Source organism: Gavialis gangeticus, unplaced genomic scaffold (assembly GCF_001723915.1).
Source record: "Gavialis gangeticus isolate Ggan-Ray unplaced genomic scaffold, GavGan_comp1, whole genome shotgun sequence".
NCBI classification, from domain to species: domain Eukaryota; kingdom Metazoa; phylum Chordata; order Crocodylia; family Gavialidae; genus Gavialis; species Gavialis gangeticus.
In genome coordinates, this window is record NW_017729019.1 from 15744134 (window position 1) to 15770711 (window position 26578).

The 26578-nt window shown below is 56.3% G+C and overlaps 1 protein-coding gene across 2 annotated transcripts in view; it reads right to left on the reverse strand.

Annotated features, from left to right (window-relative positions):
• ITPR3 (inositol 1,4,5-trisphosphate receptor type 3) overlaps positions 1–26578 on the reverse strand; it is an 85056-nt gene that overhangs the window by 23053 nt on the left and 35425 nt on the right. For both annotated transcript variants that reach the window (XM_019514191.1, XM_019514190.1), the window contains exons 4-34: positions 22865–22951; positions 22153–22311; positions 21724–21822; positions 21503–21586; positions 20416–20562; positions 19619–19714; positions 18056–18106; positions 17288–17430; positions 16407–16506; positions 15790–15950; positions 14277–14418; positions 13364–13525; positions 12666–12838; positions 12090–12209; positions 11136–11318; positions 10135–10386; positions 9602–9746; positions 9104–9251; positions 8192–8388; positions 7859–7988; positions 7069–7126; positions 6601–6766; positions 5883–6047; positions 5258–5326; positions 4852–4977; positions 4067–4189; positions 3493–3693; positions 2680–2931; positions 2106–2231; positions 1460–1585; positions 683–803 (exon numbers count right to left, since the gene is read on the reverse strand). In XM_019514191.1, the coding sequence (XP_019369736.1) occupies positions 683–803; positions 1460–1585; positions 2106–2231; positions 2680–2931; positions 3493–3693; positions 4067–4189; positions 4852–4977; positions 5258–5326; positions 5883–6047; positions 6601–6766; positions 7069–7126; positions 7859–7988; positions 8192–8388; positions 9104–9251; positions 9602–9746; positions 10135–10386; positions 11136–11318; positions 12090–12209; positions 12666–12838; positions 13364–13525; positions 14277–14418; positions 15790–15950; positions 16407–16506; positions 17288–17430; positions 18056–18106; positions 19619–19714; positions 20416–20562; positions 21503–21586; positions 21724–21822; positions 22153–22311; positions 22865–22951 (4312 nt within the window). The remainder of the gene's footprint in view (positions 1–682; positions 804–1459; positions 1586–2105; positions 2232–2679; positions 2932–3492; positions 3694–4066; positions 4190–4851; positions 4978–5257; positions 5327–5882; positions 6048–6600; positions 6767–7068; positions 7127–7858; positions 7989–8191; positions 8389–9103; positions 9252–9601; positions 9747–10134; positions 10387–11135; positions 11319–12089; positions 12210–12665; positions 12839–13363; positions 13526–14276; positions 14419–15789; positions 15951–16406; positions 16507–17287; positions 17431–18055; positions 18107–19618; positions 19715–20415; positions 20563–21502; positions 21587–21723; positions 21823–22152; positions 22312–22864; positions 22952–26578) is intronic.

The window sequence follows — 26578 nt, forward strand, 5'->3', positions numbered from 1 at the left end:
GGGAAATGTGGAAGATGCCACGCTCCCACCACCCAGGGAGAAAGATCATGGCTCCCATTTCACCGGTGAGAAGCCAAGGCAGAGAGAGCAGAGCCGCACAGCTAAAACGAGGCAGGGGCGTCCCAGGGGAGAGCTGGGAATTGAACTTGCCCTCTCCGAGGCCCCGCTTGGTGCCCACGTCACCAAACCATCCTTTCCACTCTGTGACTCAGCGGTCCTCACGGCCCGCCCCAGGAGTCAGCCACAGCAGGCAGGAGGGAAGCCAAAGACTTTCCAGCCAAACTGGCACAAACGTCTGCTTTGCTTCCAGCCTCTCATCGGCGGGAAACCCCAGGAATCTCCCGAGACATCCTGCCCTCACCCAGCTGCTGAGCCGCAGTCGGAGCCGGCTGCAGAAACGCGCACGATGTGGAGGCGTGTCCCTGAGTCAACCCTGCTGTGGATTCAGAAGCTGGTCCTCCCCCAGCGCTGGGACACCAAGGCTCACCCGGCAGCTGCCAGAGCCCTCCCTGCTCCTGCCTGGATCATATGCACGAGGAGATGGATAGAGTCTGCTGGAAGGGGACCCTGGTCATGCCAGCTGCCTCCCAGACACCTTCAGCCTGCCCTGAGCCCCAGGTCCACCACGTCAGAGACGAGAGCAACCCCTGAACGGCGAGACCCAGGAGAATCTGCTCCTTACCGACCATAGCCAGGGTGCGGATACAGGCCTCCACCGAGCTCTTGTGCTGCTGCTGCAGCCAGGGGCACTCCAGCAGCCGCAGGGTGGACTGGAGCAGCTGCACAACGATGGTCTGATGGGTCTGGGAGAGAAGGGAGGCAGATCCTCGTGGGACAAGTGCTTATAAAATCCATCAGCACCGCTTGTGCATCCTGCAGGCTCTCCCTGGACACGGCCCTGCTGACGTCCCACCTCCCCGCACGTGCCTCATCTCGACCTGGCTTCAGATCAACCTCGCGCAAACCATCGGCTCGGCCCCACGAAGCTCTGCCCTCTTGCCGTGACCCCACAGGGCTCTGTGTGCTGAACCGTGCTCTGCTTTACTTTGCAAACACCACCCCCAGCCCCGCTGGTCCCTGCCCCTTTTGTTTCGCTGAAAGCTTCCCAGAGCTGGCCTGTGACTCACACGGGCCAGAACATCTCAAGTCGAATGAAACTTATCTGGTGTCAAAGTCCTCCCAGCTTGTGACAGAGCAGAGTCTCTCTCTACGCCGACACTCTGACACCTCAAGGTGGAGGGCATGGTCAGGCCCCCACCAGGTTTGGCCTATGAAGAGGATCCAGCCCAAAGTCCATCCCCAGACCCTCAGCACAGGTGGTTTCCCCTCGGGCTGACCTCTGGCTCTGCACCCGTCTCTGGTTTCCACCTCACTGGCAGCTTCTGCCCTAGCCTGTCTGGAAGACCTGAATAGATGCCAGGCCCTGGGCGTGCGCAACGCTAGGAAGGCCTCCCTTTACCTGCAGTGAGGTGCTGTTCTCCGAGAAGGGGGAGCTGAAGAAAGCGTTGATGGTGTCCAGCACCACGGTGAGCACGTACTTCTCCAGCGGGGGGTCTGACACGCGCTTCTCTCGCTTCTTGCACACCTGCGGGGATGCACACATGGGGTCAGTGGAAAGCACCGGGATGGAAGTTGCCCGGTTCAAGGACAGCCCTGACAGGCAGGGACTCAGGTGAGCCCAGGGGTCCACCTTGAAGAGGGCAGAGACAACTGAGCTGAGAAGCCTTGCAAGGAAGGCACTTTTTAGCTGACATATGTCTTCTGGGCTTCAAGATGCTGCTGGAGGGACAGGACCGAAGAGAACAGCTTCCGCTTACTGAATGGGACCACCACACAGCAGCGTGTCTCTGACAACCATGGCCTTGCTCCCAACACTACAGCCGGCTCTTGCTGTCTACATACGTCTTGCAAAGGCCCATTTCCCTGGGGCGTCTCAGCTGCACTAGTGGCCATTCGTGAGCACCCTGGCTCCGAGGTTACCGAGAACCGCCGCGGAGCCTGAAGGACCATCAGCTTCTAGGTCTCCTACATCCTAAGGAAGAGCTACGCAGTGGCCTCTGCCCCATTTCCCCACCCTGGCATCCACTCCAGCCCCTGTCACGCACCCTGGCCATGTCGAGGGTGAAGTTCTCGAAGAGAGTCCAGATGTGGTTGCTGGTGTAGATCTCCTTCATCTCCACCTCCGTGTCCACGTAGCAGTGGTTGACAAAGTTCACATACGCAATCTTCACCTGCGAGGGAAGGGAGGGCCCGGGTGTGAGTCAGCCAGGGGCAAGAGGGGCAGAGGCAGCATCTCCTGATGCCACCAGATGGGTCTCCAGGCCACCAATGGAGCTGCCAGGCACAAACCATGAGCCAGGCCTCCCCTACCCCTTCCCTGAGTCTCCCTCCATCTCCTCTCTCCTCTGAGCCTGCTTCCCTTCCCCTCGCTCCCCTTCCCCACCTGCCCTCCTTGCTCCCCTTGCATCTTTCCTCTATGCCGTACCATTATCACAGCGTTCCTCTGCCCTCTTCATCCTGTCCCTCCTCTCCACTGCCGCCCGACCAGGAACCCCTGCTCCTCTTCCAGGCCCCCTTGTCTCATCAATGCCACTCGCCCCTTCTCTCCTGCTTGCTCATTAAAACCTTCACCCTCTCCCCATCATCTTCACTGGTAGCCATGCCCATTCGGGCCGGTACCTCAGTGATGCAGTCCTCGTGTGTCACCACCCGCACCACATCCTCCAGCGGCAGCAGGGACGTGCACTTGATCTCCGTGTAGACGTTCTTGCCCTCAGCACAGGCGGCCAGCAGATCCACCAGGGAGATGTGATACATGAGGGGGCTGTTCTCCTCCACCCCATCCCGAGCTGCCGTCATCATCTCCAGCAGGGTGACCAGGGACGCCTTGTCGTTGTAGAAAACCACCACGTCGTCCCCGGCGTTGGTCAGCTGTGGAGAAAGGGCGATGGTCGTGGCTCGGAGGAGAAAGGGGGGATGGAAAAGCCCTGCGAGGAAGCAGCCAGCTTCTGCCTCAGCGTAGCAATGAAGACAGGCAGCACCCTGACAGTGGCATTTTCCAGCATAGGGCAGAAACACCCGAGCTGAGGAACTCCCTGCTGCAGGACACGACTGAGGCAGCCAGCTTTAAAAAAAACCCCACAGAGCCAGCCACGAAGGCCACTAACTCTGGACCCCAATGTGAAACCTGGTTCTCGATGGTGTTGAGGACCCCACAGCTGCCAGGCTGTCAAGCCCGAAGTGAGAGCCAGGCACAGACTCGGAGGGGACAACCTGCCCCGATGGGGACCCCCACCCCTCATGCCCCAGCTCCACACCGAGTCATGGCAGCCAGCCCAGACAGATCTGAATGCCCATCCTGCGGGCTCTGGCATCTGCCTCCCAACACCATGCCAAGGCGCACAGGCTGGAGCTGAGGGAGAGGGGGCACATTGCCCACCCACACGCACTACCGACACACACCCACCACCGGCACCTCGGAAAGGCTCTCACCTCCGTCATGATCATGTCCTGGCACTTCTTGACGTACTTGCCCTCAGCCTTGATGATGGTGTGCAGGAAGTCGAGGTACTGCACGTGGCGGCCGTGGGTGGCCAGGCAGTGGATGAAGTGCTGCAGCACCGGCTCGTTGATCTCCGAGCACAGCTGGTAGTTGTTCAGGAAGATGTGCTGCATCGTCTCAGCCTCCAGCAGCTGCGGGCAAGCGGCCAATGCCCCGGTGAAGTCAGTGGGCCGTGCCAAGCCCTGGTGACACCTAGTTGCTCTCTCAGCCCCACTGCTTCCCCCTCTCATGGGTCTCCCCTCCACTCTTCACCATCTCCTGCCCCGTTCTCCCTCTCCTGCTTGCTCTCTCTACCATCAATAATATCTGTAACCCCGTCCCTTCCCTTTTCGCACATCATTCTCCTAATACCTCTCACCCACCCCAGCCCATGCCCCGACACCTCTGCTGGGTTGGTAAGAACTTCCCTCAACAGTTCTGGGCAAGTTCTTGCTCTGAAGCCACCCCCTGGCCACTTTCTCTGGTCCAGGCTTGGGTTCAGCCAGGAAGCCCCTTTTCCCTTACCCCAGGGGTGAGGAAGAGGTTGAGATGCTTGTGCAGAAGGGCCTGGTTCTCCTGGTTCCCAGCACAGAACTTCTGGAGGAACTGGTGGGTGTATCTCAAAATCTCCATCATCTTCATGTCGCCCTGAGCACGGAGGGGAAGAGAAGATCACTAGTTCCACAGGACAAGGCTGAGAAATTCAACCCAAGGACAGTCACCACTGTCCTGTGAGATAACGTCTCTTCGGGTTACATTGCTTCAGATCAAAGAGCAGAGAAGCAAGGTTGGCAAGGAGCTACGAGGTCTTGCATCCACTGCTGGGGTGAAGAAGACACCTAGCCCCGTGGAGAGTACTGTACAGGTAGGTGCATAGGACATGGGGTGTAGGTACCCTGTGATACCCAGGCTACCAGACTCCTCTGGTCGGTCAAAGCCTGTGTTATGACATAGTACATGCAGGGTACAATTAGAGATGCCCTCGTCCAGCCCTTTCACCCAAGATCTCAAGCCACTTTGCAAGGACGGATAAGAGTTTTTATCCCCATTTTACAGAGAAGATAACCGAAGCAACATGCCAGGGCCACGCAGTGAGTCGCTGGCCAAGCTAGAAAACAGGTGTCCCAGAGTCCAGTCTGCTTTAACCCTTATGCACACCGCCTCTGGCCATCCAATATACAGGAAACTACCGGCCAACCCAGAGCAGGTGCATGCCCCACAGCTCTGAGACAGCCCAGCAGCTTGGGCAACCACGGAGGCCACTGCCTTCCTGTCCCACCCCACCTGCTCCCCAGCTTTCCTGCACCCACCTTCTCATAGGGGATCTGCAGCAGGTCCAGCATCACTTTGTGGGCATCCATGTTCTTCAGCAGGCGCTGCTGCTTCTTGCGCACCTGCTCCCCAACCCCGCACATTTTGTTCAGCCGCTCCAGGATCTGGAGGGGGAATCCACAGGGAAGGGGGGCAGCTGTTAGGAGACCCACCCACCACAGGACATCCTGGGTTCCTATGAAACGCAGCGTGCAGGGAGCTGTACGTGCTGTCCCCACACCCACTCAGCCCCCCCCACAGCATAAGACCTGCCTTTGACTTTTAAATTCACAGCCTTTGATAGCTTGGCAGGGCTTGGGAGGGACACAGGTCTTGAACTCAAGCCTTTCCATTCATCTGCGGAAGCTGCCAGGCCAGCCCCTTCTCCCAGCTGCTGTTGCTTACCCCTTTGACTATCCGGTAGTTCTCACTGCTCTTCTCCCCCGGGACGCTGACCTCCTCGTCGGCCGTGTGCTAGGAGGGAGAGGAGAGCAAGGAATACACCTCAGCCCCTTGGAAGGCAGGAACTCAGCATGAAGACTACGCCCGAGCGACCCGCCCAGCCCTGGCATTGCTGCCATAGCAGCAATGAAACTGGCCCTTTGGGCTTTACTCACACTTCAGGGCCAAACCTTGCCCCTCAGTGATGCCAGCCCAAATCTGACTTGGGTCAAGTTCCTCCCAACGGGATCCATCCTGATCCCAGCCCCATGTAACTGAGAGCAGGATCCAGCCTTTGCCACAGTCTCTCAGGGCTACTTAAAGCCCATCCCGAGAGGCCCAAGGCTGGGACTTTCCAAGACAAGACCCCATTTGGGGACCCCCTGCCCTTCACAGAGATGAGGGCTCCCCAGCATCAGCTGCATCACTGCAGTCGCCTCAGTCATGCTGACTCCAGGTGCCGAACCCAGAGCCTGCAAAGAGGCAGCACCCATCAGTGCCCTGTGCTGGATTTGAACAGGGGGGCCCCCAGGGGCATCCCTGCCCCTGCCATCCCTCACAGCGCAGAGAGATGCTCAGGCTATCATACCTCTTTCTTCTCCTTCTTGTTCCCTTCCCCTGACTCGTCCCCCTTGGAGCTGCCTTTCTTGTCCACCCAGAGCTCCGATTTCTCCACCATGGTGCGTAGCTTGTCCAGCTCTGACTTGATCACCTTGTAGTTCTCGACGTCCTGTGCTGAGATCAGGAGCTGGACCTGCGGGGATATTGCCCAGAGAAGATCAGCCTGCTCTGCCACTTGGGAACCAGCTTGCAAAGCAAACCCACATGCGGGCAATGCCACCTCCTTCTGTCCCAGCTCCTCGCTTCCCTCCCCCTGGCATACAGACGTCACAGGTGCAGTTCCTCACTGGAACAGCTGCTTAGTCCCGCAGAGGACAACTGAAGCCCTGCAGGGTTTAGTAAGGCTGTTGCAATGTCCCCCATCAGGGTACTCTGAGGAAGGAACCACACTGAGGGCACCTCTTTAGCTGGACAAGGTCTGAGCGTTCAACCACTGCTGTCAAAGCGACGACAGTTTTATGCTGCGGGCACGTGCCAGCCACTTGTGGATGTTGTTTCCTACTTCACTTCACACCACGGCCACCAAAGAGCTATCCAACCCTGGCCTCCTCTGGTCTTGCCCAACTTGGGCTGCATTGGTGCTTGCATCTTGGAAGTGTGGCCCCTCTCTGCCCTCTGGGTGCCCGCTTGCACATCCCCCTCTTCAAAGCCAGTGGGGCATGCCAACTACCTCCTCCCCACATTACCTGCTTGAAGGTGTGCATGACCTCCTGCCTCTGGCTGAAGTGCTTGAAGAGGAGCTGGAGGGAGCCGGAGATGAGGGGCGGGTAGTCGTGCATGGTCAGGTGGATGAGCACACGCAGAAACATCCTCCCGCCTTCGTCGTCCACCTCCAACATACTGCTCGACTTCCTGGAGACGGCAGGAAAGAGCCGGACGTTCAGCACAACCCTCCCCTTGGTGCAGAAGCACTGGATTCCCTCTTGCTTTATATCTAAACCCCGTGCGATCCTATTTCTGTCCTTGCAACTGGTGAGGGCTGCTAGGTTAACTGCAGGACTTTACTGAAGCTCCCAGCCACACGGCTTCTCTGCTACCTGTGGCTTTCACTCTCCAGAAATGCCTCTGTTCAGAGGTGAAAGAAGAAAGACTTCTACTGGGAGCCTCCACAGACAGATTCATTTGCCCCTGGAGAGAAGAGCCAAGCAACTTACCCCACACCAAACATGGCCTCTGCATGCTCGCCTATCCGGTCCAGGTTCATTGCTGCACCTGAAAGGGGAAAATCAAAGGGATTGTGGAGGGAATTAGACCAGTGGAAGGGAATAAGGAGTTGGGTGAGACAGGAGCACCGAGGCAAATCATCTCGACTCCCAGCTGATGGTGAGGAAAAGGATCTCCTGCCCTGCTGAGGTCCAGATGGGCTGTGCTGTTTACCCAGGTCTCTATGAAGCTGCTCATCACTGGTACCTGCCTCAAGGCCCTTCCCAAATCATTTTTCACCAAGCCCCCAACTCCTCCTCTGCGCCCACGCCCTGCCAGTATCGCACTGGAAAACAGGATTTGATGGGAAGAGGCTTTAACCTGATTTAACTCTGGCTTTAATGATGGCAATGAGAAGAATTGGCAGCACAGAGGGAAAACAGGCCAAAGGAATAGGAAGATATAGCCTTTCATTTACTGACCTGATACCAGAGCGAGAGGCACCTTGGATGTACAAGAGCCAGGCAGACACAGAGCAAAGAAAGTGTTGTCCCAAGCCACTCATTGCCTGCAATCTGCCTTCTCCAAACATCCTGGCCGGACCCCCCCGGACCAAAGCACCTAACAATCAAAGCCAGGTCCAACCTGGCGCATCCAGCGCACAGAGCACCCTGTACCAGTTAAGGGAAGCAGAAAGACCCCACGTGCTATTCAGCTGACAGTTAACTTGCTCTGTGTGGCTCATTGAATCTAAGGCTGTACTAGGGCCAACCGGATGCAAAGGGATGTGAAGATAGTTACTTGTGGAGTCAAAAGCCGGAGCTGTCCCATCGGCGGCACTGTCCTGCATGGGGTACACTTCTACGAACTCCTTCTTGAAGACGGAGAGCAGGTAGGAGATCCTGTAGTCTAACCGCACATTCAGGATGAACTGGGGCAGCAGGGCAAGGAGAGCAGAAGTAAATGTCCTCTCCAGGCAGGCTGAATCTTCATAGAAATGTCCCTTCCTTGCACCCCTGCCCCACACTAGCCACTGACACTGAAGCACTGGAATCTGCCACTTCCCCATTACGTCCCGTTACCCCTTCCCTCCAAGCTTCACACACCAGGTGCTGCATCACCACGAGGCCCCACCTGCAAGATCTCCAGGATCTTCAGCTTGGTCTCCATCACCACGATGTTTTCATTCTCTATGGTCCTCCCTCTGTCCACCTGCTCAGGGGCTGCCCCAGCGCTGAGGCTCGGTGGGCTGAAAATGGACTGCTTCCTGCTCAGCACCATGGTGGACATCATCTGGCCAACACCCTGGATGGATCGCCGCACGTTCTTTCCTGGGGAAGCCGCAGACAGCTAAACTTCAGCATGCAAAAGGGGCTACGGCTGGCCTCCCAGTGCCATGCTGGGGCTTTGGTAAGAACCTACCCAACTGTCCCCCGGACTAGAAACTCCACTGCTGGGAGCGATTATACAAAAGTAGGGCTGGAAGGGACCTTGTGATCACCTTGTGATCATCCTGGATGAAACCATTCCAGCCAAGTGTCTGACTAGCCTGGGAAGCCGCATAGGATTCATCCAGCGTGTCCACTTTAGCACTTATTACTAGTACAAGGCCAAATTCAGAGTTGGCTACCCACTTGGACCACACCCTCAATGAGTCCAGGGGCTCAGCGAGCCCTCTCTGTCCCTCCATCTTTACTCGGGCACAGCCCCCATGCTGAAGTCGGTGGGAATCTGCTAGAATCTGATTTCAAGTCTGACTCCTTCCGGCAGCACCACAGACAGACGCAGTGCTCGGCTCTCAGCATCTTTGGCCCTGCTGAAGCTGGGAAGTGCCAAATATTTCATGCCCGTCTGTCCTCCTAAGGGGTGAAATCCAGACAGCCTGGCTTCTGGCTTGGTGTTCTGGGCGCCTGCGGCTCCCCTTGACATCCGTGGGGCTGAGGACAATGAGCGTCTCCAAAAATAATCAGGCTTTGTTTGGGATCATCCGTGATGCGAGGGGAGCAGGCGGGTACAGGCCAGCCAGCGAGGTGCGGGGAGCCTTACCTGCCACGTCATCGCTGTACATGGCCTGCACCATCAGCTGCGGGTTCTGGACGCAGTCTATGATGCCCAGCAGAGTCCGCGTCAGGCGCAGCAGCTCGCTGAAGCTGTAGAAGCCAAAGTAGATGAGGTTGTGGGCAAGACTGACGACCTGAAGGAAGGAAAGAAAAACTCCAGACCTTTCTGTGACCAAGACAGCTGAAGAGGAAGGCCGGAGAAAAGCTTCCTAGGATGCCCGCCAGCGGGAACAAGCCATTCCAAGAGGGCTGGCTAGCCTGCCCCGCCGACAGGAGCTGTCTCTCTCAGGATAGTGTTGCCAATAGGAGACCAAATTGATAAGAACTGCCCCTTACATTTTTATTAGTCCTCTCTATAGCTGGAGCTAATGCACAGTCTCTTGAAGGTCCTAAGGGCCGTGCTCTGTTAAAATGTCCCCTCTAAGGCTGGCTTTAAAACCCTGAGGTGCATCTCTCCACAACACAGCCAGCACAGGTTGCTCACCTCAAAGGTGAGCTTGTTCTTCTCCTCGTTGGCGAAGGGCACTGCCTCGCTCACCACGTTGTTGAGATAATCCTCCACGAACTCCATGGTGTTGGCAAACTTGTTCTTCTTGTCATCCCGGGAGGCGTTCAGGTTGGAGTCGTAGCTGCGGAAAGGAGAGCAGCACCCTAAGTCTGCAGGAGAGGGGCTCGTCTCCCCTTTCTTGAGACTCTCCGGCTGGAGGAACAGCACGCAAGGGTTGGCCTTGACAGCAGCCTCCCCTTGGACGCGATTCAATCCCGACTTTGAGAGGGGAGCTCCATCTCCAAGGCCTTGACACTGAGGCAATTAACAAGGAGGCTTGATTAGGCCAGGGCTGTCGGTGGCCATTGTAAGGACAGGGACCTCTGCTCGCTAGCTGGGCCCTACAAATCTCATTCCACGCGTGCCACCAGCCCACCTCCAGACACTGCTGTAGGTCAGACGTGGGCCAGGGAATGTCCCCTGTGTTGGCTTGTCCCCCCATCCCGATTGGAAACACCACTGCTCCTCACTCTTTGATGGTAATGGCAGTGGGGATCTCGGTCCACAGCCGTGCAAACTTCACGGGCATCACCAGCTCCTGGGGATCCCTGTCCACATGGACGTGCAGCATGAGGTGGCAGAAGGAAGCCCGGAGGTCAAAGGGCAGCATTTCATCCGCCATGCAAAGGAAGATCAGGTCTACACCCAGCTGCTGGGAGATCTCCTTGATGGCCAGGTACTGGCGGTCCAGGCACATGCGGGCAAACAGCTTCAGCTGGTACCTGTGAGGGGTCCACAGAGGAAGGAGGAAGAAAGGGAGTGAGGAAGGGCAGGGGAGAGGGAAAGAGGAGGAGAGGAGAGAGGGAAGGAATTGAGGGAGAAGGAGAGATGGAGAACGTGGGGAGGAGGGTTTATTGCATCTTTTGAGGAAGAAACAGGTATCATCTGCCCAAGACTGGGCTGGGTCTGCACACCAGACCTCCTCCATTCCCTGCCACGCCTCTTCTCTAGCTAACAAGGGCCTGCCTGGGTGCGAGAGAGAAACTAAGAGCCCCCATGAATTCACAGCCAGCCCCCATGAATGCAACCCAAGACACCACTGGCGCCACTCGCTGACTTTCCATCGACTCCCCGTGTGCAGGGGGAGCCGCTGAAGCAGGCACCAGGCTGAACCCACACAACCTCCTGCCTTCCTCCTCTTCCTCCTCCCCTGCACCCGTGCAGCCTCCCACAGTCACGCACATTTAGCAAGGCCTGTCAGAGTAAGGTCAACCTCATGAGCAAAGCTGGGAGCGCTCAGAGCAGATGCCCACATCTCAGCCCCTGCCAGAGGGATGCGTGGCCAGACTCATCCCCCAAAGAGGAAGGGGAGCAGCAGCTCTAAGCAGTGAACAGGACTAGGCTAACTTGAGGTCCCTTGGGAGGAATGTCAGGCCCTCCCATGAAACAAGGAGGTAGGGTTTACCCTTGAGCTGCTGCCCTGCCCCATCTTTCCACTGTAAGAAGGATGCAGACGGCTGCATGGCATTACCTGTAGTAACTCAGAACATTCTCGTCGTGGGCATTGCCCGCCCGCGCTTCCTGTGCCAGTTGCCGGATGCTTTTCTCATGATGGTCATTGTTCTTGTCTGTCCAGGTCAGCCAGACCTCCTCCTCCGAGTACTCAATGCTCAGGTACTCATGCGTCTGAGACAGCTCCTTCACCGGCCTTAACCTACCAGTGCACCAGGGTGATAGAGACCATTAACCCCATTGCATGGATGAGGAAACTGAGGCACCAGGTGTAGTTGTGACTTGCTAAAGACCACACAGGGAATCAGGAATCCCAACCACGGCACTGCCCAGAGCTTGGGCAAGCCTCTGCGGATGCCAGCGTGGTGTGAGCAAGCTGAGCAATGCCGACAAATGCTTTAATGCTGTGCCTTATTGAATCCATTTTGGGAAGTTCCCAGACGCCCAAGGTTCAGAGTCCTAGGCCCACCCATCCATCATGCACTTTCATAGCCCTCCTCGCTGCAGTAGCCGGCACCTTGAAATCCTTGACCCACCCAACACCCCAGCAAGGGAGAACAGGGCTGGGATCACCACTTCCGGATGGAGAACGGCAGCACAGGGCAGATGATGCGGTTCGCCCGCAATCGTACAGCAAGTCAGTAAGAGAGCAGGGAACTAAACCTGGGATTCCCGAGCTTGGGTTCCCGTGTTACCAGCTCAGCCACCAGACTCAAGAGACGCAGATTATCCCATGCGTGCAGAGGGAAAGCTGAATAGAGAGATCTGGGAACTTCCCCGAGGCAGCTGTCACCATGCCATAACCACACGACCACCTTCCTCTGCCCTCCTGAGGCCAATTTACACCTCCAGAGGCCCCGGGCTTACAGTTTTACCTCATACCCCAGATGGAAAAGGGATGCTTCCTTGAACCATCCCTGCAGCTCAGCCCCAGGGGGCTGGGAAAGGGCCCTGTGCCTCCTTGGCTACTCACTCGGTCTTGATGAGGATGTCACTGTTCTTGGGGTCCAGCACACACTTGCAGATCAGCTCCTGGGTGACGGCGATGGCAATGTGGTTGGACACGCACAGGTCCGAGAGGTAATCTAAAAACCTGGGGTGTGACAGCAGAGCAGTGCTTAACTGCAAGGCGGGGGGGAAACCAGCTGGGGGCAAGGAGATATCCCACTGGGCCCTTCGTGAACCCAGCCCGAGGGAGCAGGTGGCTGACAAACGACATCAGAAACATCAGCATGTGACCCAGCTGATGGGAAACCCAGCTCCTACCCACGGTCCTGTCCCTCCCTCCTGCATCCCAGGCTCTGGAGTTCATATCCGCCCCGATATAAAGTCCTACCATGCAAAATGCCCCCTTTACAACCTTATGTCTCTGCAGCCCAGGGACCTATAGTGCAACATAGCAATGCTCATTACACCCCAATGGCTGCAAATGCCAGGGCAGAGCAGTGGGAGGACTCGAGAGGAAAAAGCAGATTCCCCAGCTTTCCACCCAGGCCCCCGGCTGGAGCCCCAGTACACAGGGACCGGGAGGCAGTGCCCGCGCACCCACCTGGGCTCCCGGTTCTTCCGCACCAGGCTGACGAAGGTCTCCACCTCGGTCTTGGTGATGTGCTTCTCCAACAGCTTGCGGTTGTTGTGCAGCAAGGCAGTGATGGTGTCCTCTGCCAGGATGTCGTAGCCAATCTGGGACTGCATCATGCCAAACTGCTTGGCGATGTGCTCCTGCAGGGGGGTGGGAGGAGAGACCAGGGCTGGAAGTCCAAGCACTGGCAGTGGGCAGTAACCCATAAGAGGGGCCTCCGCATGATTCAAAGCACAACTCAGTCGCCTTCTCCTTTTCAGGGCTTTATCAGACAGCCCCTGGCTCAGCAGGGAAGAAGGGCAGGGCTCACCCTACCCAGCAGCTGCCCCTCCATCTGCAAACAGCAGCTGAGAGGGAGATGCAGGATAGAGAGGATCTATCCCCCACGGGGATGACAGAGCAGATCCATGGATGCTCTGTACCTCCATGTCACCCAAGCCACAGACACCCCCTGGGAACCAGAGGCCAATACCTGCCCTGTGTGATCTCACAGACCCTGCCTGCTGCCTTGAGGCAGGGAGGCATCATGTTATGATGCGACTGTACAGCGCCCAGCACAATGGGACTCTCATCCCCGAGAGAAGCCTCTCGGGTACCATCCATTATAGATCCCAGCAGTACAGGGAGAGGCTAGGATGACCTGCAGCCGTGGCGCACAGACCCACCTGGTTCTTGCGATAGTCATCCTGGGAGTGCCGCAGCACGCGGTAGCACAGGCGGAACATGTACTGGTAGGGGGCATTCTTCTGGTCCGACAGCTCCTCCAGCCTCACCAGCGGGCCTTCCCCACCCTTGTCCTTGAACGGAGCCTTCAGGATCCCAAAGATCTGCCCAGACACACAAAGAGAAAGCTGGTCAGGCCATAAGTTACCTTCCACGGCCCCCTCCCCGAGTTGGCACCCGCCCCTGCAGAGATGGGAACTCGCGTCTGGCTCAGCTCATGCAGGGGCGAGCAGGGCCAGACCCCATAAGGCTTTATTCAGCCACGTCAAATAAAGCACCCCCAATTCATTAGCTCAGAAGGAAGGGGGGGGGTGCTGGAACAGCAGCAGGAGGTCAGGCTGACGCAGAAGTGGGGGCTCTGGGAGGGCGAGGGGTTAGGGACTTGAGTAGTGTAGTGGAGATTGTGTGGCATTGCCGAAGGTGTGCTGGGAAAGGGGGAGGCCGAGCAGGCGGGCTGCAGACAGGGCCTAAGTAGCATCGGAGGAGCTGTGGGTGGAACAGCGGGAGGCTGCCGGTGGGACCGACTGACATGGGTCGGAGAGAGGGAAGGAAGCCTGCACGGCCCCTGCACAAATCATGTCTGCTCTTTGGCCTATGTCAAAAGCCCTTTATTTCTATGGTCTAATTCCCCCAATTTAAAACGCTCCTCACTACGTACCAGTGCCCGCGTAGCGCACAGGCTGGCTGCACGGACCCTGCCAGCATTCCCCTCCTGGCCTGTCTGCCCAGCCTGGCCCCCAAGCCCTCACGACACATTTTCCCTTCCGGGTGGTGAGATTTGCAATAGCTGAATCATCCAGGCTTGGACCCAAATCCGTCCCCTGCGTCCCCTCCACTCCCTAGCCCACTGCTCACCTGTTTCAGGATGTTCTGCTCCCGCATGAGCTTCTGCCTCTCCCGGTTGGGTTTGGTCACGAGGATGTCCAGGACGTTCTGCCCGTTGTTGGGCACATCGCTGACAAAAAACACCAGGTCCTCCAGGAGCTGGATCACAAACCTGCAAACAGGACAGGGGACAATAGCCAAAACAGCCAGACTTCTCTGCGCCCTGCCAGGGACCCCAGCAACAGGGAGCATGAATCATCCTCACCCCCAAGAACAAACCCCAAACCTTGCACGATGTCTACAAAACACAGGAGCCAGGTCGGGCTCTGGGGGGACTTTGCACAGACCCCGAGTTGGAAGCTACTGCCTGACCATCTTACAGCCTCGTTTATGCCCTGAAGCAGCGGGGTTTACCTCCCTTACAGCTGATCCTCCTAAATGAACTACAGAGCATAGCCTGGACTCCAGGGCAAACATCCTCCCTCTTTCGAGCCAACTCATGGGGTCTGGAAAGATGAGAAGGGGTCAGGACCTGGATTACGAACATCTCTTCCTCCAGACGAAGCCAAGTGTGTGGCACTGTGCAGTGCGAGGGATTCAGCTCGTCAGCGTGCAGGGGGGCCAGCCAAGGGGAAGTGGCTCGGTATGTCACAATCCGTGTTTTTCTTAGAAAATGCCAGGAACCCACCCACCTAAAACAAATTCCTGTGACCTGCTGCTATGACGCAGCCATCTCCGTTTGCTTTCCTTGCAGCATGGGAGAGGCAGATGGAGGCCTGATGCACAGTCCAGCTGCCTCGCTGCACGGCTGGGCATTTTGAACAGGCCGCTGGCACAGATGCGAGGCAGCTCTGCCACGGTGCTGCCTCAAGAAGCAGAGCGGCAGGGACCTGGAGCCATCGGCACCCATCACGGGAGGGCAGGCCAAGTCCAGCCAGCTCTCCACGGCCGGTGGGGTACACACTTCACTGCTGACATAAGCCAAGCTAGTCACCTTGCTGGATCCCACATCTGTGATGGGGCAGGGCTCCTCACAGCCCCTGGGTCCCAGGGTGTGAAGATCCATTTAGGAGCAAGGCGCCAGACTGGAGGAACAGAGTTGCCTGATGTGTGTGTATGGCAAGGGAAAAGGGCACGGCCAAGATGGAGCTAAGTGACATGGGGAGGAGACGCTGGCTGGAGTTGGAGGGTGAAGGCCACAGACCGCCCATTCAGTACTTCAGGTGATGGAAGCTGCCAGGTGCCCTAACCTGAACCCCTAGCCCTGAAGCCATTGCCTCCTCCCCTGTCTTTAAGCAGACCCTGCTCCCCGCACCCACAGGCCTCTGGGTAGCCCTGGTTTCACCCTGGTTCCTAGAGCGATTAAATTACAATTTTAGAGGAAATGGGACTTTCCAACTAAAATCAAGAGGTTTCTGCTCCTCCACCTCATCAGAGACGGCGCTCAAACATCACAGTGTTACGGGCAGAGACGTACCACAGGGGCTGACCCCAGACATCGCTGTGTTTGGACTGCAGTATGGGAACATGGCCCGGTTCTTACCGCCGCTCGTTCTGGCTCAGGAAGCCCTCGTTCATCTTCTCCACCACATTGGCCAGCATGGAGCTAGCATCGTTGGCAAAGTCCAGGTCTCGGATTTCTGACACCGGCACAGACAAGATGGCAAAAGCTTCTTTGTCCTCCTTGGTGGGGCAGGTCCCAAGCTGGAAAGAAATAGAGAACCCAGCATTTCCCCATCTGCTCGAACCCCAACACAAGTATCTTCTGCTGGGCCAGATACATGCGGCAGCCTCTCTGCAGCATGCAGTAGAGCAGGGCAGGGTTCAATTCTTCAGTCCTGCCTACCATGAGCACTGCAGCATCTTCGCTGCATCCGGGGTGGGACGCAGTGGGGCCACCTTAATCCACACCTGCTTGGTGGCCACCATCCGGTGCTGTATTGACTGGCTGGGCTGGGTTCTAGGTGGGCTGGGTTCTAGATTGATTTTCTTGCCCTGATCAAGAACCCAGATGGTATTTCTGGGCCTCTGGCCACAAACTCTGAATGTCACTTCTGGGCCAACAAGGTCAGAGGGGTACTAACTTCAGCAACCTAAGAGCAAGGAGGAGCAAACGTATGTTGGCAGCAGCAGCCCAGGGTGCTCAGGCGCTGAACGTACCATGAGACGGATGGGCCTCTCCTCATCCACGTCAATGGGCACGTTGGTGCTCTGGATCCAGGTGTTGGTGCAGAGGTGGCGCAGCCTCACAAAGGAGTTCCTGAAACCACAGCAACATAGGTTCCAGTTTGACAGGGCTTTCCATCCTGGCCATGTGAAATGCTTCTAACCTCCCCCTGCTGAAATGCAGCCACCTCTGGGGTGCGGCACAGCATTCATTCTGCACCAAGTCTGCATAGCTTCTTTTGGGCAGGGAAGGGAGAGAAGCAAAGCTCAGAGGAGCTCGGAGGAGCAGCTGACAGCTCAGAGGAGCAGCTGGCAAGGTTTGCAGGGAAATGAGGGCAGCCAAGCTAACTACCCAGCCTCCAAGGTGTAGTGATGACCCCTTTTTATCTTCCACAAACACCAGGAGATCCCAAACACCCATGTCCTTGATCTCTGTGTCACTGCATGGCCAAGACCCACCAGCTGATAGGACACTCTCAGGGAGCAAAGGGACCCACACCACTTCCAACTGTAGCGGGTTTCCCTTAATAGTCCCCCATCCAAGACCTGACTGGGCTCCAGAGCTGGACTTTCAAGGCTGTGACTACTTCTCCAGGCTCCCCACAACCTTCCTCCACCCCATACCTTGCTCCGAGGTGCAGCCCAGCCTGCGTAAGACTGGGCAGCAGAGAGAACTGGACAGCTGGCAAAGCTACCAATCCCCCAGCGAGGAGTGCAGGGTGAGTCAGTTAAAAGGACCCCTCTGAGGTCCCTACCCTTTGCTAGACAGCCATGCTCTGAATAGTCATGAAACCCTGTATGATTTGAGCTGTGCAGGACTGTGAAGGGAACTGAACCCCGCGTGGCTGAGCAGGCGCCCAGGCCTTTCCGCATACCGAGGGACAAAGGAGTCCGTCTTCTGCAGCGTGGTGGGGTCCAGCTCAAAGAGGGAGGCAATGTCATTCCCGTGGGGTACAGCCACCAGCCGGTATTTGATCTTCTCGCCCGTGTTCCTCCGGCTGGAGCGACTGGTCCCAACCTGCACCGAGGGATGAGGACGTCAACAATGCTACTGAGCAGGAAGGCCCAGGCAGCCCAGGGACCTCTCTGTCTCTCTCACACACACACACTCCGGTCAGCAGGGCTACTCTAGATTTGCGGCAGACACTCAGAGACTAGGCGGTGTCTGCGCTGCACCAAGCTCAGTCAGAAGGAGACGAAAGAGCACGAGTGCTGCGAGATGCATGCCATTCACCAAGCCAAACCCATCTCCAGCACTCCCCATGTCACTTAGTAGAAGAGCTCTCCTTTCTCCTGGGCGTAGGAACACATTTTTTCTCTCACCACCTTCTCCCAGCCCAATGTCCCAAAGTCTCAAGGCTACACGGCAGCCCCAGGCAGCTGGATTTCAATTTGACAGAATAATCCACAGGGCTTCAACCTGAGACCAGCCCTTGAGGGTGGCAAAGACACTAGACTGCTGCACAGAGATGCCTCAAGCGACGAGGCATTTTCCAGTGCTTCCATGAGTACTGGGTGCTGCTGTCGTACTGGACCTAACTGTCCCTGCAGGAACAACTGCCCCTGTTCTTAGCATTGAAGCAGGAGATCATTTCCAGGCCCAGGTAGCAGCGGTGCTGCTAGGCAGACAGAATCCAACTCACCGTGGATGCTGACTTGGGCTCGCCTGCATCTCCTTTGTAACTTGGGTTTTCCTAAACCATAAGAGAAATATGAAAAGAAAGGAAAGACAATCAATGTGCTGTGTCTGACCCTTTAAAATTCCCAGCAGAGGGGTTCATCCCCTGTTATTTCTACCTGTTTGGAGCATCGTCTGAAGCCCAGAGCACAGGCAGGGAAGGTGGAACAGCAGGGTTTAGAGAACCGAGTCAGGCGGCACAAGAGTCTCGTGGCCCTTGCACATGCAGCGTGGGACTCCACTCCTACTAGAGTGACTGGGCCACAGACAGCGGGCAACAAGCCTGCCACAGCCCCAGCTCACAGGGCTGGCTGTACTAGCTTCGGCAGCAGGGACTGAGAATTCAGGTCCCAGAAGCCTCGCTGCTGAAAACCCACCGAAGGGAATGGGTTACAGCTCAGAGGAGCAGCCCCATCGCAGCCCTCTGAGATTCAACGTGCCGGATGCTGCCGAGGGACGTTTTCCAACTCTCTTTTGAAGGCAGCAAAAATGCATCGCCCTCTTGGCAAAACCTGGCCGTGGCATTCTCCGTTCAATGCTAACTATTGTTCCACTCACCATTCACTGAGAACAGATAAGGTTTCCTTCCCAGCTAGGAATTACCTCCGTCACGGCTGTGCAACACCCTGCAGCAGCCCCCCTTTCAGGAGTCGCAACAGATATCCACGTGCCCCCTACAGCCATGGTGCACTGGACAGGCACTGTTTTATCTCTGGAGGGGTGCACCTTAGTGCCATATGAAACCATGTTATATAAAGCTGGAGGCTTCTCTAGACTGTTATGAACAGCAGACCCCCCACCAATCACTCCACTGACTTGAGGCGAGTCCTTCTCGATAATCCCTTTCTACCTTCCCTGCTCTGATTCAACCACAAGATATGGGGAAGAGTCAGGGGTCGGTAGGGGAAACTCTCTGTCCTGTATTACATGGGAGATCTGAGCGAATAGTCTTGTTGGCTCCCTCTGAGTTATGAATAGGAGAGGAGCCAGGACAGCATTTGGTCCGCAAGGGTTAAATGCTGCTAGCCAAATTCTGCTCTTGGAGCCATCCGGGCAATGGGGTTGCACTGGTGTGGCCCAGAGTGAGCAAATAAAGGACTGTGCGTGGAAAACATGAAGAGCCAGTCTGACAAGTGCATTCCAGCCCCGGGAGATGGGGGTTCAGCTGGGAAGTTCTGAGCGCAGCACACAGACAAATGGCAGCATTGTTCATGGCCCCGCTCCCGGAGCTTAGCATCTCTGCCTCCCTGCAGGCACAGAGTTCAGGACTCTCCCATGAGCACGGGCAAGGACTTTGCACAGAGCAGACACTGGAAGCAGCCTGGAAACTGGGTGAGGGCCAGAAATGGTCCCAGAAAACCTGGCTCCAAGGCAGCTGCACCAGGTGGGACGTGGGCCTCTGGAGAGGAGTTGCTGCTCTGCATTGCAAGCAAGATAACATGCCCTTTGCCATGGACTGTCAGGCTCTCATGGACTTCAAAGGGAGCAGGATCCCTCCCCACCCATCCAGTCCCCGCACCCATGTTACCTCTGCTGCCAGGTAGTTCCCAGTGGCAAGATGCTTGAAACGGTACAGGCCATTCCAGTGCCCAGCTCCGCCTCGGCAAGGGTCGTGATGAACCACCTGAAAGAGATGCAAGGAGAGGAACGATGGCCTGAAGCTTTAGGCTCTGGCTTAGGATGGAGGAGAGCCTGGTGCAGATCCCTGCCCTGCCCAGGCTTTCTGTGTGATCCTGAATCTCTCTGCACCTCAGTTACCCGCATGCGCAACGCAGATCGTGGCGTCACCCAGCCTCGCAGGCAGGTTGTGTGACACTCAGACACTGCGGGAATGGAGGCTATCCAGGTTCCACCTGAGACAGAGACATGGTGAGGTGGGTGGCGATGGCTACGAGACATGCACTTTGCAGCTGGAGACAGTCTCTCCAAAGCCTCGAGAAGCTCCAATTCTGGGCTCTGCTTTGGACCCACCACTAGCTCCCCATCCTTCCCTCGTGAAGCAGCTGGGACAGCACTGAAGCCACAAAAGTGCTGTAAGCCCAAAGCCCAGTGTCCCTAGGCTTGAAAGATGCCGAGCCAGCCACGCACCTGGTCCGGAAACAGCGTGAGCTCTACAACCCATGCAGAGAGCTTCCCACCTCCACCACGGCTCAGCCCCACTGCACAGGTCATCGGCTGGGTTGGAAGCTGGGAGCATCAGCAAAGCAGGCATCCCCTCCCCTACCTCTGGAGCTGCCCCTGCTGCCTGAAACGTGAGGCTGTTCTCCTCTGGGAGCGTGGGTTAGCAGAGGGAGAGCTAGCACACATGCTGCTCTCAGCACTCACCTCCACTTCCCACAGGGCGTTGGAGCTGGTGGCGGAGGTGGCCGACTGCCGCAAGGTGGTCCGGAGGAAGACATGCAGCTTGCTCTTGTACTCATCACAGGTGAGGAACTTCTCCTGCTCCGCGTGAAACAGCCTCACCACGTCCCCCTGCCAAGGAAGGACACGGAGGTGAGGCTGCTGGCACCATGACACGAGGGGCATACACAGCGAGGTCGTTTTCAGACTGCCTGGGTCCTCGGCCACCCCTTGAGCCAGCAGGATGGGTAGAGAATGGCCTCACCCATAACCTGGGGATCTGCTCAGCAGGGCTGTTCTGTCCAGACGTCCTACTGTGCCAGGGCCTCTTGTCCCCACACTTCATTATGAGGGGGTTTCCCTCCTAGAGGGACAGAGAGCTGTACATGGCGTCAGCTCAGACTGGGAGTTGTTGGGGATGGATGGTCTCTCACCGCATGTACATGCAAAATGCAGCAAGCTGGGACATGGCACTTGGCCGAGGCCACCTGGCACTACCCTAATGCAGGCAATGAAAGGACAGGTAAGTGGCAAGTGGTCTATAATGACCCCATAAGGGTCACTGCATCCCCAGAGATGCTGCTGCATGTTATTGCAATTCCACAAGCAGTAGAGGATGGCTCCCTTCCCTGTGGGGGGGGCATCTGGACTGTCCCACACCTGGCCTGAGCCTAAACCCTGGTTCAAGGATGCCAAAGATAAGATCAAGAGCCCCTCCAACTGGAAGGTGCCAAAGCTGAACAACAGCTTCCCCAGGGAGAGGTCCTTTCCCAAGATAATCACAGCACTGCCTGGCTCCTGGCCTGTCATCGGTGGCACTGTCTGTGTGCAGGATTGTCCTCGAGACCCGAGTGAGGACAACAGGGGAGAGGGTACCCAGGGGTGCATGTAGGTGGCTGGCCTTGAAATAACCAGCTCTCAAGCACTTAAAAGCGATAAATCCTCCCCAGAGGCAGAACTGGTGTCTCATTCCTCCAGCATGTTTCTGGATGGAGCAGAGATGGGGGGGGACTGGCTCCCAGGGGCCCCGTCTGAGCAGCCCAGCACTGTTAAATGGATGTGCCCCCCTTACCCCTTTCAGCACTTCCTCCATGTGGTCCCGGAACTGCATGAACAGGTTGATTTTCCAGCTGGTGTTACAGTTCACTGAGTTCACCTGGGGAAAGAGGGAGCGCGAGCTTAGAGCAGGACCAAAGCCAGAGCAGCAGAACGCCCGTCCCAAGCCACCGGGGAAACCTGGATCCCCAAGTCACCCCCCAGCCCTGTCGGGGACTCCAGCCCTTCGCCCAGTACCTCTTTGCAGCCAGCGTTGTCGGCGAGTTCGTAGCTGCTGGCGTGCAGCGGCTGCCCGGCGTTCACGGGGTTCAGGATCACTTTGTCTCCCACGACTACCTGAGGAGGAGGATTAGAGTCGCAATCAAGCTCCTGGATCCCAGGGGATGCTGCAAGGGTCCCTTAACGCTCGACAAAAGCCTGCCAGGCCATCCTCGGGATCACGCTGCCCTGCAGCAGCCCTGAGCTCAGGCAGAAGGAGATAGCATCACCTGCTTCTGGCTCTGCCCCCAACCTCTGGCAGATCACTCTCCCCTTCCCATGCCTCAGTTTCCCCATCTGCCTCACAGGGGAGCAGAGAGGCTTAATTCACTGCTCTTTGTGGAGAGCCTCGGCAAAAAGGACTTTCTATCCTTTTGCTGATGCTTTCCGCAGCCTAGCCATGCTCACATTATCTCCCTCGCTCCTCAGTTTCCAGAACGGCTGGATGAAGAGCCAGGAGCCCTCGTTGCCCATAGCATCCAGCGTCACCCTCATGGCGTTCTTCTCCAGCAGGGCAGGGAGCCGCTTGTTCACCGTCAGGTACTTGTTGCTCTTCATGTGGAGAAGCTGGAAAAGCCAATTGCCTCAGAGTGGAGTCCCCCAGTCCCTCCCGTGACAGCACAGCCCCGAATTAAGTTGAGAGCAGCCCTGCGGGCAAAGCGAAGCAGCGTGGACTGTGAGCCGGAGGCAACAGATGCTCTGCCTATGTCCAGCAGCCTCAAAGACTTGCCTCTCCGGACATTACCCTCTCTCTTCTCCACTTGGTTCTGCCTGCTCCTGGGCTTCAACCCCAAACCCCCTCCACAGTCAGAGCTACAGGAGTGACCCAAGACTTTCAACTCGCATGACGCCAAGAGTCAGAATTGCAGGAGTGACCCAAGACCTTCAACTCACATGAAACCAAGTGATTACCTCCAAATGTGAACGGACCTCAGAGGTAACCACCAAATCAGGTCCTGCGAGGACATGGGAGAAGGGAAGCAGGCAGCCATTCAGGTGGCGTCACTCCTTACTGCTGGGGGTTTCACCAGGAGATCGCGACAAGAGCCATGCCCCAGAGCGGGGGGCAGGCAGGGCCCAGCAACGCCGAACCACTGGGAGGGACGCGCGCACCCCGTACCTGTATGACGTTGCCGTACTTCACCACGTCACCGTGCACCTTCTTGTTCTCCGTATCATTCTGCTTCTGCTCCATCTGAGCCGCGTGCTGTCCACAAAACAAGAGCAGAGGACTGTGAGTCCCAGCCTCGGCCCTCGCGGGGGAGAGTGAGGCCTCTGCTACATCTGAGATAGGTGATGTATTAACCGGTTATGTCCACAATCAGTTTAGACCGGCCACATGTGCAAAGTACTTATCACACAGTTAAGTGGTTAATTGCAAAATAGATGGAGACCAGCCACAGGTGCAAAGTAATAAAAATGACTCTCCAGCTATACAAAGAGCCAAATAGCTATCAAGTTAGTGCTTGAAAATGTGTAACAACTCTAAACCTGGTTTTGTTTGAACATGTAGCAGGGCCCTGAAGAAGCAGTGAGGCCACAAGGGCATCTCTCATCCCGCTCCGAGTCTACAGGCAACTTCACTGAATCAGGGCTGCATTTTATAAAGCAGCCTGTAATTGGGGGCCTTTCAGTATCTGGCTGCTCCGCCTGAGACCCCTTGAATTGGCCTGGTCAGCTCTGCCCAAAGCCCCCTGGAGCTGTGGGTGAGGCCCAAGGAGGCTTCAATTGAGCACCCAGAAACTGAAGCACCCAAGATCAGAGGGGACTGGATGCTCTGGCCTCGCGCTTCAGGCCAAGTCAGCCCCAGACCTTTCCAAGGAGCTCCCTGTGAAGAGCCAAACAAGGGACCACAGGCCACTGCTTGGTGTCAGGCAGGTCTGAACATCAGGAGGTCCCAGCCACTTCTCAGTCTGCAAGTGCCATCGGTCAAGTCTTGGGGAAGAAAAAAGGGGGCAACCCCAGAGGTTACTGCATGTCCAAACTTGCTGGGTGGGGGTAGAAGATGGGCGCGCAACAGCCAAGAAGCTGAGGGAACAACTTTGCCCATTCTGGGCCAGGCGCCCTCCTCCCAAAAACACCCTTCTGCTTTGCAAATGTATCAGGAGAATCAACATAGGCGAGACCACGAGGTGAGGAACAAATAATCTCCCGTGGCAGATTCACATGGGAAACTCAGGGATGCGACCATACCAGCGATGCTGTCTCTTGGATTCCCCGCCAGACTATCGAGCTGTCCTTTGCAGTGGAGCCCACCAAGGCAGCATCCCAGCGAGACGCTTCTCCAGGGCAGCCAGCATTTTGAAGACCAAAAGTCCCTGCCTTGCAGCCCCGTGAATACGGGTGACACGTACCCAATGGCCACAGACTTCTGGGCAGCCTGGGAGTGTCCCAGGGTGACTCTGCGGACGATTGTTCAAAGCGTGCAAGCTTGCAGACCCCACAAAACTGATCAAATGAAGGGTTGTGGGGAGCAGCAGGGGAACCCAGTCCTGCCCATCTACTTCTCTATTTCTAAAGCAGCGTGCAAGGAGCCAGCAGCTCACTAGCAATTGAGCAGGACTGAAAGCTGCTGCGACTGCCATCCACATCCCTACCCTCCCTCAAGGGAGAAGGGAAGGAGCTGCAGGGAGGCAGAGGGGGGCTTTGAGCCTGCAGAGAAGGCGACTAATGGAGCATCAGAGGCTACGAACCTCCTTCGCCTCCCTGGAAGCAGCAAACAAAGCAATTGCCCAAGCAGGTAAGTGCCATGACCGTAAATCTGTTCTGCCAGATGCTGCCACTTGAAGAATGCTTCGCTGACAATCAAAAGGGCTTTAAAACATTACCGCCACTTTCCTTTAATTAAACCGCAGTCCCCTGAAATCCTCCGACAAACACTGGAGAGACAGCCTGAGCATGTACGGTTTGGGAGGGGCCCACAGTTCACCAGAAACAAGAGCTGCAAAATGAACTGCATGGGAAAAGGAGCCAGTAACCCTTGGGGCTGCTGGGCTCAGCCTGTGCACAGGAAGTCGGGAACAGAGCACGCCATTGAAACAGGTCTGAGCATGCCAGGGAAGGGAAAGCGTGGCCCAGCGCTGCTCCCGGGAGAGAAGAACATAGCAGCCGCTCTTGGAGCTGAACCCATTTCAACCTCTCTCCCACCTCCACGGGACAGGGTTCAAAGCTGGGGGTGGGGAGTCTGGCTGCCATGCATCTCCAATACAAATTGCTCGCAAAAGTGAAAGAAGTTTAGTGCTCCTGGCTTGTTTCTTAGGTGTTTATAAATCACCCATCGTGAGATGTGACTGGCGGCCTGTTCCAGGAAGGGAGGTGACAGGTCTGGACTGATGCACGTCGGCTGTGGGGAGCAAAGGCAAGGGGCCGCAGATCAGGACTCACTCCAAAGTGCGTTTGAGCAAGGGACGTGCATTGTTAGGTGGGAGAAGACGCGAGCTTGTATAAACTATTTAGTAACGATGGGGCCAGGACTTGATTCAGACATTTAGCAACGGAGCCCTTCATTCATGATCCGTTTCCACTACGGCTTGTTAATAGTACAAGGCGTTTTCTAACCCACACAAGAGAAGGGAGGGCATCTCCGTACGCAGTCGTGTATGGCACGGACTTGATACCATGTCTTCCTGCCTTCACAACAAGACTGGAAGCCTTTCTGGAAGCCGAGCCGTAATCAGCCCCAAGTTATAAGGACGTACTGGGTGACGCGTTCTGTCTCATGTCAGACACAAGGACAAGAGAGATGATCGCAGGATCCTGCCCACACTCAAAATTCATGACTCATCCTTTAAAACATGCCAGTCATCTTTGACAATTATGCAACGTTTAATACGGGCCTTGTCCAAATTCATTAGAGTCAAGGGTGATGTTTGACTTGGATGGGTTTTGGATTGGGTCCTATCCACAGTTCTTCCCAAGCTGCCTAGCTCCCAGTGCTGGGTCTGCCTTATTTCTCAAAGCATTTGTTTTCACAGGCACCACTGTCCACTATGGTCTTCTCCCACTGGCTCAGCCCATCTCTGCTCCAAGAAATGGGTTGTTCCTTCTTACAAGCCAAGCAGGGATCTGGATTTATCATTACATTATCCCATTCTGCTCCTGTCCAGTCAAGAGGTGTTTTTGCCCCTTCTTTAGGCCCAGAGAAGCGATGGGCATTAGATGGCTCCACTCACAAGGATCCCAAAAGGCAGGTGTCTCCAATGCCCTGCAGAGCTACCACTGTCTGAGCTCTCTATCACACACCACTGCAGTGGGAAGGAAGCTGTTTTTATCAGCGTGGAGCAGCCCCACACAATAGCTGGGCGCAGGAAATGGAAAACAGAGTCTCAAGGGGAAATGGTAATGGGCTCAAATGCAATTCATCGTGGTGCTCTCTGGTGAGGACTCCAAATGGCAGCCCTGCAAAAAGGATGCCATCAAAGGACAGCATCTCCCTACCAGTGCAGCAGTGACTCAGAAGGAAGCCCGGAGGTACTGAATCAGCTAGGACTGCTGCCTCCTTCAGCTTCCCTTTGATGGAGGTCTCCCTTCCACGTGACACTTTACCTTGCGTGATCTGGGAAGACTGCAGCCCAACGTGATACAATCACTGGGCTTCTTAAGTAGCGGGTGTCTTCAACAGACTTCCATTCACAGATCATTGCATCTGTCCAGATTTCATAAGAAGCATCGTGCCATACCATCCTGTCCCCCACGGTTACATCCGTTTTCCCCACGGTCACTCAGTGGTGTGGCCATTTTGCATTTGTCCAAATACGCATAACAATAAATACAAGCCTGTCATACACACACACACACGTGTGCTAATAGACACGTGCACACACACATACAGAGG